An 18,124-nucleotide genomic window follows, 5' to 3' on the forward strand; every position below is an offset into this window, starting at 1 on the left:
TGATAAAGGGTTTCGGATAATGGGTCGCGGGGTTGAGCACCCGATTGCAGCTTTCAATGACCTGTCAGGTTTTCAGGAAGCAAATGTGGGGTTATTTGGTAGACATGCAGAGTTTGAAAATGAATTGTCAGAGGGACAAACCTATGATTCAAAGGAGGAAATGAAAGCTGCAATTTACAAGTTTCACATTCTTTGTAATAAAGAGATTAAGAATACGCACAGTGACAAACAACGGATTAGGTTCAAGTGCAAGGACCCCAGATGTGGTTGGTACATTAATGCAAGGGTCACTGGTTTTGGTACACAATGGAAAGTATCCAAGTGCCCAACAAAACATGTTTGTCATGCGGATGCCACAAGAATAGATCATGCACAGTTGACCGCTGCTATGGTTGCCGATTGCATCTCGGCGCACATGAGAAATGACGTAGATTTAAGTATCACTTCTGTCAGAATAGCTTGTGCACAAACGTACAACGGTCAGGTACCAGCGTACAATAAATTGTGGCGTGGAAGGGAGTTGGCAATTGCCTGCCAATTTGGTAGTTGGGAGGGGTCATATGCGCTTAAAGTCCCCTTATTGGAGGCAATTAAGCGAAAAAATCCAGGTACATTGTTTGATGTTACCTCATATCCAACTGGTGAGCCTGGACCTTACAGGTACTTTAATAGGGCGGCTTGGGCATTTGGACCATGCATAGAGGCTTTCCAACACCTGAGACCTGTCATCACTGTTGATGCTTGTTTCTTAGCAGGCCGGTACAAAGGTAAAATGTTGATTGCAACCGGGTACGATGCAGAAAATCAGCTCCTCCCGTTGGCTTTTTCATTGGTAGATACAGAGAATTTTGAAGATTGTGCATGGTTCATGCAATGGTTGAGGCGCAATGTAATTCGCTCCAGGTTTGTGTGTGTCATCACTGATAGGGGTAAGGGCATAAAAAAGGTGTTTCGACAGGATGATCTGGGATGGAATGAGGAAGATGAGGATGAGTGCGTTCACCGTCTTTGTGCTACTCACATAGCAGAAAATATGAAAAAGAATCATTGCAATGAAGAAGCAATCAAGTACTTCAGGATATGTGTGGCGAAGAGAAAGATGAGGAGATATGAGCAAGGAATGCAAGCAATGGGAGATGTATGTGATCGGGCTCTGAATTGGTTGGATGGTGTGGGTAAGTATCTAGATCAAGATGAGAACGAATGTCCTAAACCATGGAAGATATTTCAGGCGTTGGATGGGGGTTTCCGTTGGGGAATTATGACGACGAACGGGTCCGAGTCGCTCAATAATGTTTTTAGATCTTCTCGTAGGTTGCCGGTAGCAGCAATAATTGAGGACACGTTTTACAAATGTCAGCAATGGTTTGCTCAAAGGAGGGCAAAAGCGCAATTTGAAGCAAGCCAGGGTCAACAGTTCTCATGTCGTGTGCACGAGGTATGTTATTTTAATTAAATTATTTTATTTTTGTAATTTTTATTAATTTCAAGCAATGTATTTTTCGTAGTTGATTAACAAACGGTGCGGGAGGTCACAATCTATGACGACGCTCGGTGGATTTGGCAACTGGAACGAGTTTGAGATAACATCCACACAAGAGAAAGTTAATGCATACATGAAAGACGCTTCTGGCCGGTCTACCAAAGCGAATTATAAATACACGGTGGTAATCATGGATGAGAACACGGTTACATGCACATGCCAGAAGCCGCAATTAAACAGAATACCGTGTTCTCATGTTCTGGCAGTGTGCCGTCTCCGTGGCATTGACCCTGGAAGGTTTGTACATTACTACTACCACATACAGACACTTATCAACACATGGCTGGGTGAATGGCATGTGTATGACAATCAGTCTGATTGGCCGGAAAATGAAGGCCCAATCCTTGTTCCAAATGACAAAAATATTACCTTGGGTCGAAGGCGAGTTAATAGGATTCCGATGTGGCTTGATTTACTTCATAATAGAAGGAGAGGACATCAGACTCGCCGGGATACACAAGAACAACAAAATAGAGCTGCTCGAGATGCACGAGGTAGTTAACTCATACATTTTTGTTATTAAATTTTCAGGTTGAGAAAGAGGAGTAACAATACATTTTTGTTATTAAATTTTCAGGTTGAGAAAGAGGCAAGCAATGTATTTTTATCCGACGGTCAAGTTTAGATTTGTGATTTATTGTTTGTTTACTCGTTTATTGTATTAACATGCATACACCTATTTAGGCGCACTATTATTGTTTGTTTTGATTTATTTGTGATTTATTTGTTGTTTTATTGTTTGTTTTACAAATCGTTACGTTCAGATTTACTGTGACGAAAAATGTTGAAAGATAAAAGCAAAATAGTACAATAAATAACAACATGAAAGAAAGATAAGCATCCTGATATAACAAATCACAGTATATGACAACACTAGAGTAAAAAAAAGTACAAAAACAAACAACAGGGTGAAGCGGCACTAGTGGCATATGACCTCTGTGCGTCAAATGAATATCTCTCTCCTCAATAATACAACTCTGTATATATATATATTTTATCAGGGTGCCCTCTACCCCAGGAAGCGGCCCTGGCCGCTACCCCCCAAAGCGGCCACCCCGCTGGGCCTAAAGCCGGCCCAATATAGTGGCCGATTCCCACCATAGCGGCCACGTTCAGGGTACCCGCTTCGCGCCAAAGCGGCCATGCTATTTTTATTAAATCCAGCCACCGATGGTGTTTTGGTTTATTTATTTTCTTAAAATGGTATATTTAAAAATTTCGGGATCCGCCCTGAAGGCATGTAACATACATTCCATTAATATTAGAGATCAAAGAATCGTACAAAAATCGTACGATTTTTATGAATTACTTCCCAACAGCGTATTTTAACCGTCTGATCATGATCAGGTAGATCAGATCCTCTAGAAAGAAACACTAGCAACAGCGTACTTACTACTAACTCTACAGTATTTTGGACATGTTGGTTAGATTTCCTGTGATTTCCCGGATGCGCTACTGTATGAAGTGAACTAAACAATATTAGCTATTGGATACAAAAACAGAAACACCGATTGATACACAGAAAAGGAAACAAAAAATATTAGAACAGCGGATGGCGTGGGTCAAAATGCAACCAGTGACCTTTTTACCCACTTCATTTTTTGTTATACCACAGGAATAATAAAAGAAAACCAACAAGATGGTCGCTCAAATCCCTTTTTATTTTTTTGTGTGTGAAAATCGTCAAATCCTTGTTGTAAATTTGTTACCCTTTGCGAAGACTTCTCTATCCGCCGCATCTTTGGTTTCACAGTTTTGTGGAGAAAAAGAAAGGACAAATCTGATCCGTTAATTCAGAATCTGACACGAATCTCTGGTTAATGTACGGTCCGGATAAATCATATACGAACGTCGTTCTCATGCCAGAATTTTTTGTATTGTTTTGTTTTTAAACATTGACAATGTGGGCCAAGAAAAATTGTATGTTTTTTTTTTTTTTTTTTTTTTTTCTTTTTTAATAAAGTGGGGAGTGCCCACCAGTTTCATTACGAAACAACATAGTTTTTACATCACTAAGTACTTGAAAAACTAAAACATAAGTAACACACTAAAGGGAAAGCCTTTAGGAGACATCTAAACAATTATAGGCAAGTTTGCAAGAAATTAACTAAAAATAAATTATCTAAACCAAGAAAGTAGCCAACAACAGCTGAACTATCAAGAGAAGATGTAGCCTTAGTTAGAGGTGTACAACGGGCGGGTCGATGATATTTTATTAAAATTTGAATCCAACCCGATTACACCGGGTTAAAAAAATTATTTACTTGACCCACTCATAATCCAACCCAACCCATTAATTTTTTTATATACAGGTTATTACGGATTATGCGGGTTAGAAGGGTTAAACGGGTTATAATTTTGATAGAAAATCTATTATATATCTTTTTACTATTTTTATTAAAACTAAGTACAAATAAAAGTGACAAACATAAATAAAATATAAATAATTTAGCATATAACATTCATAACAAAAAATACATATCCATAATGTAACATCCTAAAAAAAAGGTAGCGACATATAACAATCGTATATAAAATCCATGAAATAAAAAAACATAGCAATTCAAATTCAAATTAAACTTAAAACTCTTAAACTTAAAACTTTTAAATATCCTCATATTGGGTAGAAATAAAGAGTGCTTTAAACGTGAGGGGAGGAGTAAATAGAAAGAGAAGTTATGTAAAAATGTAGAAACGTAGATTTAAGGTCGGATCCGAGTATAAACGGATTATTAAGAGCAAACCCATGACCCGACCCAGAGTAACGGGTTTGTCAAAATCCAACCCATACCTGACCCAGTAACATCTCAAGCCAGTAAAATACGGGTCGGGTCGGACGGGTCAGACAGATCAGGTGGGTCGACAGTATTTTTGTACACCCCTAGCCTCAGTAATGTCAAACCCTACTAACCCAGTATCACCTAGAAGTAAAGCATCCATAGTATAAAACTCTTCTAACCCAGGAGTTGGATCTTCCTTCGAGTTCAAAGGGCTGCTTACCCTTCACTAGGTATCTGAGTCTGAAAGTGTTATTAAAGAAGCTGCTTGGTTTAAAACAGTAACATCCATAGGTAGAATCAAGGTTAATTTAAAGAAAGATTCATCTAATTTAGATTTACAGCAAAATGTAGTAAGAGCAATAATTTTTAAAGCTAAAGAACTACTAGAGGAAATTGGAGTATGACCAAAACAAACTTTATTTCTAGCTAACCATATAGTCCACATAGTAGCTGCTCTAATCATCTCTAGTAATAATCTATTTTTAAGTGGTATCCAAGCATCTAATAGCCATAAATCAAAAACAGATGTACAATTAAAAGTAAAACCATTATGTTGTGCAATCCAAGACCATATGGACTTAGCTATAGGACATGTGACAAAAAGATGATTAGACGTTTTCAAGTCTGAACAAAAAGGGCAAGAAGGATCCCCTCGCCAATCTTTATTCAGTAAATTTGCTTTAACTAAAACTCTATCCTGCATGACTAGCCACATGAAAACCTTTATCTTGAGAGGGGTATTAGCTTTCCAAATAGTGTTAAAAGTATTATTGGGAATACCCCCAAACTCTAACCACTTATACATTGAATTCACAGTAAATCGACCATTAGGGCCCCATCTCCAAGTAACTAAATTAGATCTAGAAGTGTCAGTAAATACCTTATCGTAAGTAACCAAAGAAAATAATTGAAATCATTCAACGCGGAGAACACCTATCAACTGTCTACAAAAAGTAATCATTAAACTTGAATTGAAAAATGCTGCTGCTACAATAATATTTGGGTCTAAAACCATCCTAAATAATTGAGGGAAGGAACAATATAAAGAACAATCACCAAACCATCTATCTAACCAGAAAGATGTGTTATTACCATTACCAACACATTGAAAGAAAAATTGTATGTAACAGCTCAAAAATTTGGAAATTCAAAACTTAGGCCTGCTTGGCAAATAATTTCAAAAACACCAGGTCTCTGTTAAGATATTTTTCAAAAATAACTGGTTTGAATTAGTAAGAATTCTATCAATTCAAATTTTTAAATTATTAGGAATAGTACAATTTCTACCAATCTTTCTACGAATAAAAAATCTAATGTAATTTTTCTATTTATCTCTATTCCTTTTTATTAATTTCTATAGAAAAAAAATTATCCCCGGTTAATGTCAGATATGTCCTTTAATCCTTTTTGGATTTCACATTAATTCATCAACTTTTTTATATATCGTACATATTTTTTAACCTTTGAACCATTTTTTATTAAATTTATCTCATATATGCTTCAACTCATTAATCATTGCATAATTAATCATGATTTTAAATAATCATTTATACATCAAACTATGGTAAATGAGATGATTTAAAATGAAATGAAATAATAGTCCTTTTCCTGACCAAACAAATTAACTTTCTCTAATTGTTTAAAAAAATTTCTATGAAAATAGTTACAACAAAGGAGCTTTTAGTAAATTAAGGACACATATATATATTTTTAGAAGAAATATACAATAAATAAAAATAAAATTAGTCATATTTAGATAAAAAGAATAACTATGTCAATTCATTTTAAAACCATACATAAACTTATATATAGATTTTGAGGAGGATTCAAATGCCTCTATGTTTTGTGCCTCCACCATTTTTCCATTTTTTTAAAAGCTTAATAACTCAAAATAATAAACTTAAAAGTCAAAGTAAAACTATTAGATGTGATCTATGTTATTTTTTTCTCTGTGTTCATAAAAATTATCATATTTCAATTTTGTTTTTAAGTGAATTAATAAGTTAAAAAATCAACATCTAGAAATTATCCACATTACTATGTTTTTTACAAGTTCTTGATGACAACCAAAATAAAATTGAAATGTCATAATTTTTTATACATGCATAGATAAAATGATGTAGATCATATCCAACGGTTTTATTTGATTTTTAAATTTTAAATTTTAAATTATTAAAGTTTTAAAAAATGAAAACATTTGAACCTTCTGCAGAGATTTTATGCATACATTTTTTTTTAGTAAAAGGCTTATAGCCCATTTCATTAACATAAAACAATTAAAATTACAAAAGTGAAGCCTAACAACTACCGATTTTATGGATACTAAGTAGAGTTAATATATGAATTTAACTTGATGGATAAATATGGAACGATTTAAACAATTGAAGGATGTACAAGAAATCAGCAAGTTATCAAAGTACCAATGGGCCTCAAAAGTGTGCGAACAAAATATATCCACTAGCGTGTGACCTATGGCTAGGGCCGCAAACGAATCGAATCGAATCGAACTTATTCCAGTTTAAATTTGGTTTGAATTAATTTCAAACTAAGTTTGATTTGAATTAATTTCAAATCGAATTTTTTGCGAACTCAATTTCGAATCTTTTACAATTTTTTTACAACAAGGAAGAGTGATTGTAGTCACCAAAAGCAAGAGGTGAAAGTCATTTAGGGTTTTAGAACTGAGAACGAGGGTTATGACTTATGGCTGAGCGGCCTTATGTTTTAACTTTTAAGTCATCAGCGGAAATCAACGGTTCACGTTACTTTGAGATTCAAACTAAAACAGTTTGTGAACCTATTTCGAACGAACCAAGTCCAATTTGAATTTGATTTGAATTAATTTCGAACTATTTCGAATCGAATTTTTTACGAACTTTTTCGAATCAAACTCGAATCGAATCACGAACTACGAACTTTTTGTGCAGCCCTACCTATGGCCCATGATCCATGCAAGCAGTTTGGGGCCGATACAGATGTGTATGGGGATTGTATGAAAATTAAATAGGTGTTTGTTAATTGCAATTCTATATCATTATAATTATAAAAAAATTAACAAAATTAATTGTTTCAATCATTTGGTCAAATATAAAATTAGCAGCCATTTTAAAATCCGCAAACTTGCCTAAAAAGTTGCACCTATATATTAGCTTTGTTTATAACCAAGTCAATCGGCCTAGCATGCATGTTGAAAATTTGAGAAAGATATTATTAATCATCAAACCGTGAAAAATACGCAAATAAATCTGCAGTGATTCTAAAGGGATCGCAGGACCCTGTTATTCTAAATCCATCAATTTATCTGTCTGGAGATTCGTGAATAAAAAAATAAGTGTTGTTAAGATTTGTGCATTCCAAAAAGTGAAAGGCTGGATTTGGAATCACCATCCCTTTAGAATCACAGCAGATTTATTTCCGAAAAATACATGAATCCTATTAATCATCAAACCGTGAAAAATACGCAAATAAATCTGCAGTGATTCTAAAGGGATCGCAGGACCCTGTTATTCTAAATCCATCAATTTATCTGTCTGGAGATTCGTGAATAAAAAAATAAGTGTTGTTAAGATTTGTGCATTCCAAAAAGTGAAAGGCTGGATTTGGAATCACCATCCCTTTAGAATCACAGCAGATTTATTTCCGAAAAATACATGAATCCTATTAATCATCAAAACGTGACAAATATATGAACATCGATCCTATATATATAATTTGTATTGGGCCGACAAGCATCAATTAATATCGTTAACTCTTTTTTTAAACATAAAAAATTATTTATAACCTTATTGTTTCCGCTGTTGGATCAATATCAAACGGCCAAAACTTTACGATTCTTTTTTAAAACACTAATATTAGATGCATTTGTAAATAGCCGAAGGAAGGAAACAAAACATAGGAAAAAAAAAGAAACTATATAGATAACTTGGTGGCCAAGAACTCTAAACTCTAAACCTAAACCCCCAAAGAAAATAACAACAACAAAAAGAGCAAAAGCAAGAGAATCAATCTCGAGCAAGGGGCATGGCAAACCCAAATCTAGAGTGCAGGATGTACGAGGCGAAGTACCCCGAGGTGGACATGGCGGTGATGATCCAGGTCCACCACATCACCGAGACGGGTGTCTACGTGTCGCTTTTGGAGTACAACAACATGGAGGGGATAATTCCCTTATCCGAGCTGTCCCGCCGCCGCATCCGCTCCGTGTCCTCCCTCATCAAGGTCGGCCACCAGGAGCCCGCTATTGTCCTCCGTGTCAACAAGGAGAAGGGATACATTGACCTGTCAAAGAAGACGGTGTCAGAGGAGGATGTACAGGCATGCGAGGAACAATACAACAAGTCGAAGCTGGTGCACTCCATCATGCGCCATGTGGCTGAGATCCACTCTATTGATGTAGAGGAACTCTACACCACAATCGGCTGGCCTCTCTACCGCAAGTATGGCCATGCCTATGAGGTATATACTTGATCAACAATTTTTGTACCTAGAATCTTTGGTCTTTTTTTAATTAGCTTCTCTGTCTCTTGATCATAGGCCTTTAAATTGATAGCGACGGATCCCGACTCTATCCTCAATTTTCTTACAAAGGAAGCTGGTCCAGATGGTGAAGAGGTAACAAATCATATTGTACTGCATGAAAAGAAAAGGGAGCATCTAGACTTAGAGAGGTTTTTTATTTTTTATTTTTATTTTTGAGGTGACAAAGGTGGTGGCAGCAGTTACAGAGGACGTAAAGGATACGCTGGTGAAGAACATAAGGCACAGGATGATGCCCCAGCCTGTCAAGATCCGTGCTGATATTGAGATCAGATGCTACCAGTTTGATGGTGTGCTCCACATACAGGTCTTTATCTCTTTTTAATCCAACAAGACTTTGATGTAGATAAACCCAATTAGTGCTAGTTCATAATTAATAATCACTGATTGATTTAGTGACTGGAATATATAGTTCCTGACAAACATAATATTTCAATTTACTAATGCCAAATTGCCAATGCTCTTTTTATTAATTGCTATTATAAGAAAGCATTGAGGAAAGCAGAATCATTTGGAAATGAGGATTGTCCAGTGAAGATAAAGCTGGTAACAGCTCCCCTCTATGTTTTAACCACTCAGACCCTTGACAAGGTTTCTAAATCATCTCTTCTCTTCTCTTCTCTTCATTATCCATTTTGTGCTTGTTTCCCTTTTTTTCTTTTTTTTGACGGTTATATTTCTAAATGCACAGAACCAAGGGATCTCTGTTCTGACAAATGCAATCAAGGCTTGCTCAGAAGAAATAGAGAAATACAAGGGCAAGCTGGTAATTAAGGAGGCAGCTAGAGTTGTAAGCTTTCTTCTATAATTCTAGTTAATTACTTTTACTCTCCTCATGATGAATAATAATCATAATTAATTTTGAAGTTAAATCTTTTGGTTTGGTTTTTGATATTTTAGGTAGGTGAGCGGGAAGACAAACTATTAGCAGAGCAGATGGAGAAGATGTGGCTCCAAAACTAGAAAAATTAATAATTAGCAGAGCATCTATAGTGCTGCTTCATTTTTGAGTTAATTTGCTGTTATATTTTGTTTCTTATTCCAACAAGTTGTACTAGATATTGTCTGTTAATTAAGTAGGATTTTGGTTTTATTTTCGTAACTTGATTAATACTTAGCCAGAGAATATTAAATTAGATGGAGGGGTTCAAAATGTCTTCTATCATTCTATTTTTTGTTTAAAAATCTTTAATCACTTAAAATTTTTAAAATTCAAATGTTAAACTAAAATTGTTAAATATGATATATAAGAGGTATATTATTTAATAATATATATATGTATATGTAAAAGAGTACGGGATTTCGACTTTCTTTTTTCTTTCCAATATTATGTTTATACATGAAGACTTATTCTGTAGCAAGGGGGGGTAAATAAGAGAAAATAAATGCATTTGTGACTTACAGTGGGCCCAAACGTACGTAGAATAAATTTAAGTCACTGAGTGGTATTTGATTGTCCACTAAAGCTAATGAAGTTTAATTTAATTATTTCAATTTAGAGTTTTAGACCAATTTAAATTATTCATATTTAATTGATATCTAAAGTTATATCTAAGTTATTTCTTATTTGATAAGAATTTTGATGATTTAAGGCATGATTTGATATTACAAATTATCTTGTTTTATAAAATTTGTAATATCAATAATAAAACTATTCTTCATATATATATATATATATATATATATAGAGTACGGCTAACGCGCTTCCTCTAGCATATGGGCCGAAATGCTTCCGGTGGAAATTTGAAATTTCAAAATCCAAAAAGCCGATCTGAACCGTTCATCTTCTTCTCCATATTAATATCTGCTTGGAGACCAAATTTTACATTTTTCTGAAATTTTTTACTATTTATTAAGCCACTTTGAAAATCGCTGATCCAACGGTAGCTTCTGATTTTTACTGTTTGGTAAGCCACCGTTGGATCAGCAATTTTCAAAATGGCTTAATAAATAGTAAAAAATTTCAGAAAAATGTAAAATTTGGTCTCCAAGCAGATATTAATATGGAGAAGAAGATGAACGGTTCAGATCGACTTTTTGGATTTTGAAATTTCAAATTTCCACCGGAAGCATTTCGGCCCATATGCTAGAGGAAGCGCGTTAGCCGTACTCTATATATATATATATATATATATATATATTTTTCATTTTGATTGAAAAAAATTGTACAAGAATATAGAGGATAGATCCAGATGGCTTAATTTAAACTGGCCGAAAGTTAAGACTTATTAGCGCCTAGTTGGGCCGAACAGTACTTGCCTTAATTGGGCCGAACAGTACTTGCCTTAATTGGGCCGAACAGCACTAGGCTTAATTATTCCATCTTAGTTAAGGCCGCCTCCTGATTTAAGACGATAAAAGAAGAAACTCTTCAAGACCGACACCTTTATTTATTTACTTTTTTATAAAAAAAATGCTTGCATCCCACTTTTGAGTGTTAATCATTTAGTTTATCATCTGCTTATTAATTTCTGATTATACCACATTATGTTAAAATTAGTTATCCTAATTATGACATCTTTTTTTTTCTTCAAAATATATCCAAGTAACAAGTGTCGGGCAATATCATAGTTCTAACCAGATTGAAACAACAAAAAAGGAAAAAGAAAATATCATGAAAGACAATTCTTAAATCATGTCAAATGTTACATATTACATAATTCGTACTACACATTACCAAATCTTAGTTCTCAAACAGATCATAAAACACAACAGATACCAAACAAAACAGCAAACTTAAGCTACAAAATTAAAGAACGAACCAGTTCATAGTTTCTGGTATTTTATTACAAAGCACATACCATGATATATTATAGCGAGTCAGAGACTAAGATTAGACAAGTGACCCGATATTTACAAGTCATGAAGCCACCGACAGAACTGTTAAACAGATCCGAAAGATGACCCCAACAAATGCCAAAGCCAAGAATGAATTGCCTTGAACCAGAGTGTACCGTCGCCGGTTATTCCACCTGGTCCTATCAAGCTCAGGAGAAATAACAGTTTCATTTTCCAAATTTAAAAATTCAAATTTGGAGACAACCAAACCTCTCCTGAGCTTCCTCTCTCTACACCTTGAGAAGGTCATAGTGGCCATCAGCTCCCATGGCCCACTTCACAGAGAGACCAACAGGAGTGACATGATCACTATCCAGTAAATTCTGCATTGGGTGATAAAATGCTGCCTGGTAATGGTCCACATGGACCATGTTTTCCCGGGTGTACACACTTGTTACCTCTGATCCGGAAAGGCTGCCGGACCGGGTGAAGGAGTTGGGGTTGGTCACAATTTCAGTTGTCTGAAGCACCTCAGAACTGGGAGAGTTAACAAGTCTGGTCTGAGGTGCATTTGGATAAGTAGAATTATTAATTTTTGGAGGGAGATTTGTGAATGGGTTGGAATTTTCACTATTACTGTTCTTGTTATTGCTCTTGTCACCTTCTGTTTTGGTGTTCAAAAAGCGGCCACCAGCTCCTCTGACACGGCGCATAGCATGAAGGTGGCGCGACTCATGAAGGTAGGGCTGAGAAACAATACATATACATACTCTTTAGATTATTCTCTCTTTTGGGACTTTCTTTGCACAAAAAATGTATGCAAATAGGGATTCAGGTGTATATAAAGAGTAAAGACAAAGGCTAACATTTTCTAGAAACAAATATGAAGTTACACCTTTGCATCTAGGACCCAATCTTTTTAAGTGGAAGCGAGGCGCATCCGATGGGCATCGGAACCGTCCGATTCACTTCAAATTTCGTGCATGCCGCTTCAATATTCATGTGGATCAAGCAGGCATGAATTATGAAGCGAATCGGACGGTTTTGAGCGGGCATCAGACTCAAATGCCCGTCGGAAAAGCCCTGCTTCCTTTTTAGATGATAGCCCAGGTATATGCTGTCAAACATCAACACTATCCCCAACTCTACGACTTTATTTTCCCCTAAGCACAAAAAGTAAAACTAAAATTCAATGCAAAACAATTTAAAAATGTTTGGTTTGAAATATATATAAAATTGCGGTAAGCAAATTTTAACCAATATTGATGGGCAAAAGGAAGTAGCTGCAAGTTGCCTAGTTGGTAAAGTATTGTTTGGCTTGAACCTTAGTTTCAGAACTTACAGGAAAATATTTGGCATAATTTAACCTTCCAATTTTTTTTTTTGCATAATTAAAAAAAAGGAGGACTATACCTTCCGAGCTTTGGCAGCCTTGTATGCCTTCTCAGCCTTTGCACGGGCCTTGCGGCGCCTCAAAATACCATTAAACTGCTTTGCATTTACATAAATTGGCCCCTCACTTGTCATGCTCAGCGGCAACAGCATTCTTCCATGCTGCATTTGTTAAAAGAGAACAAAATAAACATCCATAAAAAAGGAATAAAAAAGAAATAGAAAACCATAATTCATAACTAAAGCAAAAAAAAAGAAAAAAAAAATTTACAAACCATTTGTTGAGCTCCAAAGGTGGGATAGAGGCCATAACACTGGTCCGCATAAGAGAAGCTTGGGGGGACCTGTTTGACAGTGAAAATTTGTCAAGGTAAACTGTACTGAAATAAACCAGTTAGCTGACTTGGAGAAAAGTAGTAGTATCAGATCACGATGTAGCAATGATCACTGTACCAACATGTACTAGTACACGACTCGGCTGGTAAGAGATTACACCATTACCATAGTTGGTATCCAGAGTGTTATTAATCCCCTGGAGTTCGAAAGAAGCTACCAAAAAAAATAATAATCAAAACAGAGGTAAAGACCTTAAATTCTAGGATGGTACATCATACTACGTACCAGACAGTACACATCTCAGTGGCACCAGTTCTGCCATGCAACACTTTGCTTCGGGTGGTACTCAATTTCTTTTTCTTTATAAATAAGCATAGAGCATTGCAGCTATTGGTTTAAAAAAGCAAACATGGAAAGGTTCTAACCATGGATTGACCAAGGCCTAATTCAAACCGGCCTTGAAATTCTGGATAAGAAGGTGGAGGAACAGCAATAGTTGGTTCCATAGATTTCTGATCTTTTCCCATATCAATGTTCCCTAATTTAAAAAGTGAAATAAAACTGTATTAGATAATTTCTCATAAATTTAAAATTTAAGAAGTAGGATGACCAAAAAAAAAAGTAGAACACTGAAGGACATGCCCATTGCCCATAACTCTAGGGAGACCCCCCCTCCCCCCCACCCAACCCCACACCAAAGAAAGAAAAAATAATAAATAAGAACATATTAAAAAGGAAGAACACTTTTCAAGAAAAAAAAGAGGGGAATACATCTTATGTTAGGTAGTACCATCATATTTCGAGGTACTTAAGAGGTGCCCAAAAAAGTTTCCACTAGAAAATGGCAACTTTTATGCTTGTAATTTTGGGAACTAGGATAAAGGTTATTTAACAGTGTCTAGTCAAAAGGCCATTAAGCATCTTTTTAAGTGATATGCAACAAGGGTTCCACTAAATGATTTGTCTACGAGAGTTAGAGATTTGCTCTCAGGTAGGGTACGGGTACCTCAGGTAAACCCGAGACGGGTAACGGGTAGGGCAGGTACTCGGGTAGGCGGGTACTCGGGTAGGACAGGTACAAGTAGGCGGATTTTTTTTTTAAAAACTCTACCCTACTCGTTTCATATCCGTGCCCGTCTCGGGTAGGGATAACGGGTAGGGTCCGGGTATTTTTTTTTTCTGTTTTTTTTCTGTTTTTTGTCTGAACCGACGGGATTTTTTGAAAAAATTTGAATTTCAAATTATAACGGGTTAACAGGTATGGGTTAAACGGGTAAAGGGGTGCGGGTACAACGGGTAAAGGTGTTCGGGTACGGGTACAACAGGTCCGGGTAGGCGGGTTTCAGGTACGGGTACGGGTTGGACGGGTTTTTTTTTCAAATGATGGTGTCCGGTCCGTCTCAAACCCGTACCCGCCTATACCCGGGTACGGATACGGGTACCTCGGATAACGGGTACGGGCGGACCGAGTTCGGGTAACCCGTTAGGGGTTTTAGCAGAACTCTAACGAGAGTATCAAGTAACAAACATTAATATAAAGAAAAGTGAAAAGGACTTTGGAAAAGTGGGTTCCACTAAATGATTTGTCTACGAGAGTACCAAGTATCAAACATTAATATAAAGAAAAGAAATCACTATAACAGTAAAAAGGACTTTGGAAAAGAACTGCCCTTTATGGAAGAGCAGTGGACCACAATACCACTTTAGTGGTGTTTTCAGTTATATATATATATGAGGCTCAAGTGCTATGGATAGCAAAAGACCTTCCGTGCTATGGTCTTAAAAATTTATTGTATAAATTTCAATCTAAATAGCTCATTAAATTGTTTACGTAATGAACTTGCAGAATACTAACTTTTACTATTTTTAGAATTTTTTTTACTATTTTTATGATTTATGAAAGATGACAAAAAATGGCTTAAAAATAAAAGAAAATTACCAATGTTTTAGGCCATTTTTTGTCATCTTTCATAAATCATTAAAAATAGTAAAATATTCCAAAAAGAGTAAAAATTGGTATTCTACAACTTCATTATATAACTAATTTACTGAGCTACTTAGATTGAAGTTTAAAGTTTATACAGTAGATTTTTTAGGCTGACTTAATTTATGCTATCGATAGCACTTAAGTCTTACTATATATATAATATATATATAGATAGAGAGAGAGAGTGGCTAACGCGCTTCCTCTAGAACTTCAACAATGTGTTTCCGACCACCAAAACCTATCTAATCGGCTTCAAATGACAAATCCAATATGATCTCCTTAATGAAAGCTTTGTTTCCATATTAAAAAAAAAAAATCAAATTTATTTACTATTAAGTCAAGCGGTAAAAAAAATGAAGGTTTTTAATAAAATAGTGCATTAAAATGTACACGAAATCTTTCATATTTTGACCGCTTGACATGATAGTAAATAAATTAAAAAAAAAAATTATATGGAACGGAGCTCTCATTAAGGAGATCAGTTTGAATAGTTTGGATTTGTTGTTTGAAGCCGATTCGATAGGTTTTGGAGGTCGGAAAACATGTTGTTGAAGTTCTTGAGGAAGCGCATTAGTCATACTCTATATTGGCTGCTCATGTGTCTTTTTAAAGTTAGAATAAGATGGAAAAATCACAACATATGATAGTGTACAATTTGCACAATCATGCTCTATTTATTACTAGTACTAAAACCTATCATGGTTTTCAATATTTGAAGATAATGTGACACTTGAAAAAGCTGTAAAGGTCTCTGTTTTGCTTATAATAGTTCAAGGACCCCAAAAACAAGCATTACACTTTTACATTATTACCCCAATAAAAGCTCAAATGTGAGGAAAAACATACCATAGAATATCCTTAAAATACCCATTAAAATAAAGGGGTAACTGCTAAACCTAGCTATCTTGCAAATTGCAGAATTACTCCAATTATATTACATATTTATTGTAAAAGTAAACCCTCAAAAAGTTACCTTAGATAAAAGTACAAATTCGAGCATTAAAAGGGTACAAATGCAAAGACCAATAAACACCAATGAACAATGGTCCATCAAAAAAATTTAATGAATGGCCTAAAAAGGCACCACAATACCACATAGTGGCCACCACAGCCAGCGGGAGCTTAAAAACAAAAAACAAAAGCTGATAACTTTTTACATAAAGGTACCTGGAAATATGGAGAATTTGAGGCCAGTATCAGCCGCCTTCTCCAGGCCCGGCTTAGGCAAGGGATCCATGACCTGATGATGGCTCTGTCTCGTATAAATTGCAAAATGGTCCCCGCAGTTTGTGGTTTCAAGAGATAGGGGCTTCAACTGGCTTGCTAATGGCTCGGTGTACATAACCTGAGACCCGATCCACCACGGCATGGTGCTTCCATTAGAGCTCATTGTTGCCAAAATAATTATAAATTGAACAGCTGAAATATTGAGAAAAATGATTTCAAGTAATTAGCAATGATTCCAGTTTTGGGTTTCTTTCTTCTATTAGAGGGGGAGGGGTTGTATTACCACAACAAAACATGCATTCACAACAAAACAAAAACAAAAATAAGAAAGAAGAAGAAGAAGAAGAAGAAGAAGAAATGGAAAATCAACATATAAGAAATTGATTTCTAACATTTTGAAGAAAGCTCACATCAGAACAACATCGAGAAAGGAGAGAAAATATTAGAAACTTGTAAACATGAAAGAAGAAGCCGGTACTATGCACCTAGCTAGGCTAGATTCATTTCTAACAGGTCAAGGAAAGAAACCCATGTCATAAGATGATTGCGTTTACCAGAAACCTTGTTATGCCTAAAAATTTGATCTTGACAAGGGAAGCCACACATGACTTACATTACACAGGGGATGAAGGCACGAATCGCAATCCCTTGACCCACAGAGAGAGAGAGAGAGAGAGAGAGAGATTGTACTGAACTCAAGACAGAGAAAGGAGCCAGTGAGGAAAGGCTTTCATGCTAGACTCTCTCGGGCTTAGTTTTATTTGCCAATTTCCCATTTTTTTAAGTGCCAATTGGCTAATTCTGGATTGTTATATTATTTTCAAATGATTAGCATCTCTCGTCCCTCATCCCTCTCACCATCTCCCTCTCATCCAACTCAGCTAAATGGGTCTTCCCCAAAAAATAATAATATAATAAAATGAAAAAAAAAAGGTTGTTTTTAACACCAAAAATATATCTTGGGTAGGGATGTCAATGGATACGGTAAGAGTTAGGTAAAAGCATTTTCATACACATATCTGTTACAAATTGTATTTATCCGTATTCTATTCTTACATGTTATAAATTATTTTTATTTGTATCTTACTTTTGTCTGTTATGGTTGTCGAATAACAAAATGATAGCAGGTAAATAACAGTTAATACTAATTCTTAAAAAAAAAAGAATCTCATTTCAAGTTTTTTTCCTTATGAATTTGTCTTTTCATTTCAAGCTTGATACTTGGGTGGAAAGTGTGTTTGATGGCTGCATTAAATATAGTTGTAATGTTTGCATTGTTTTTTATTTTATCTACCATCATATTACTTTGATATAATTTACAATTTTATTGCAAATATGCAATTTGCTAATACAAACCCCAAAATGAAATATTTTAAAGAGTACTACAATTTCATATAAATTTGCACTAATAACTAATTTAAAACATTAAGGCGATAATTTTGACAAGTTTGATGATTATAATAAGTCATTGACAAATCTCGTTTGCTGAATTGAAAATACTTTTATCCTTATAAAACTTTGATCTTTATTCAAATTATTGATTAT

General features: G+C 35.2%; 4 protein-coding genes across 6 annotated transcripts; 3 read left to right on the forward strand and 1 right to left on the reverse strand.

Annotated features, from left to right (window-relative positions):
• The first annotated feature begins 388 nt into the window (after nt 1-388).
• LOC144572233 (uncharacterized) lies at nt 389-1,456 on the forward strand. Its single transcript, XM_078321698.1, has one exon. The coding sequence runs from the start codon at nt 389-391 to the stop codon at nt 1,454-1,456; it is 1,068 nt and encodes a 355-aa protein (XP_078177824.1).
• Nucleotides 1,457-1,512: 56 nt separating this feature from the next.
• LOC144572098 (uncharacterized) lies at nt 1,513-2,248 on the forward strand. The gene is made up of 2 exons (XM_078321508.1): nt 1,513-2,037; nt 2,121-2,248. The coding sequence occupies exons 1-2, from the start codon at nt 1,542-1,544 to the stop codon at nt 2,123-2,125; spliced, it is 501 nt and encodes a 166-aa protein (XP_078177634.1). The 5' UTR covers nt 1,513-1,541; the 3' UTR covers nt 2,126-2,248.
• A 6,059-nt stretch (nt 2,249-8,307) lies between these two features.
• LOC144572427 (eukaryotic translation initiation factor 2 subunit alpha homolog) lies at nt 8,308-9,850 on the forward strand. Its single transcript, XM_078322011.1, has 6 exons — nt 8,308-8,778; nt 8,857-8,934; nt 9,020-9,166; nt 9,346-9,450; nt 9,551-9,649; nt 9,760-9,850. The coding sequence occupies exons 1-6, from the start codon at nt 8,344-8,346 to the stop codon at nt 9,820-9,822; spliced, it is 927 nt and encodes a 308-aa protein (XP_078178137.1). The 5' UTR covers nt 8,308-8,343; the 3' UTR covers nt 9,823-9,850.
• Nucleotides 9,851-11,457: 1,607 nt separating this feature from the next.
• LOC144572706 (nuclear transcription factor Y subunit A-10-like) lies at nt 11,458-17,347 on the reverse strand. Of its 3 annotated transcripts, none has more exons than XM_078322371.1 (6): nt 17,193-17,347; nt 16,520-16,771; nt 13,791-13,903; nt 13,305-13,373; nt 13,051-13,191; nt 11,458-12,383 (listed from the first exon to the last, which is right to left on the reverse strand). In XM_078322371.1, the coding sequence occupies exons 2-6, from the start codon at nt 16,740-16,742 to the stop codon at nt 11,928-11,930; spliced, it is 1,002 nt and encodes a 333-aa protein (XP_078178497.1). In that variant the 5' UTR covers nt 16,743-16,771; nt 17,193-17,347; the 3' UTR covers nt 11,458-11,927. The 3 variants fall into 3 exon arrangements, with proteins under 3 accessions (XP_078178497.1, XP_078178498.1, XP_078178499.1); XM_078322372.1 differs by lacking the exon at nt 17,193-17,347 and adding an exon at nt 16,972-17,135; XM_078322373.1 differs by lacking the exon at nt 17,193-17,347 and adding an exon at nt 16,990-17,131.
• Nucleotides 17,348-18,124: the final 777 nt, after the last annotated feature.

Source organism: Carex rostrata, chromosome 20 (genome assembly GCF_964058835.1).
Source record: "Carex rostrata chromosome 20, lpCarRost1.2, whole genome shotgun sequence".
Lineage (NCBI taxonomy): Eukaryota > Viridiplantae > Streptophyta > Magnoliopsida > Poales > Cyperaceae > Carex > Carex rostrata.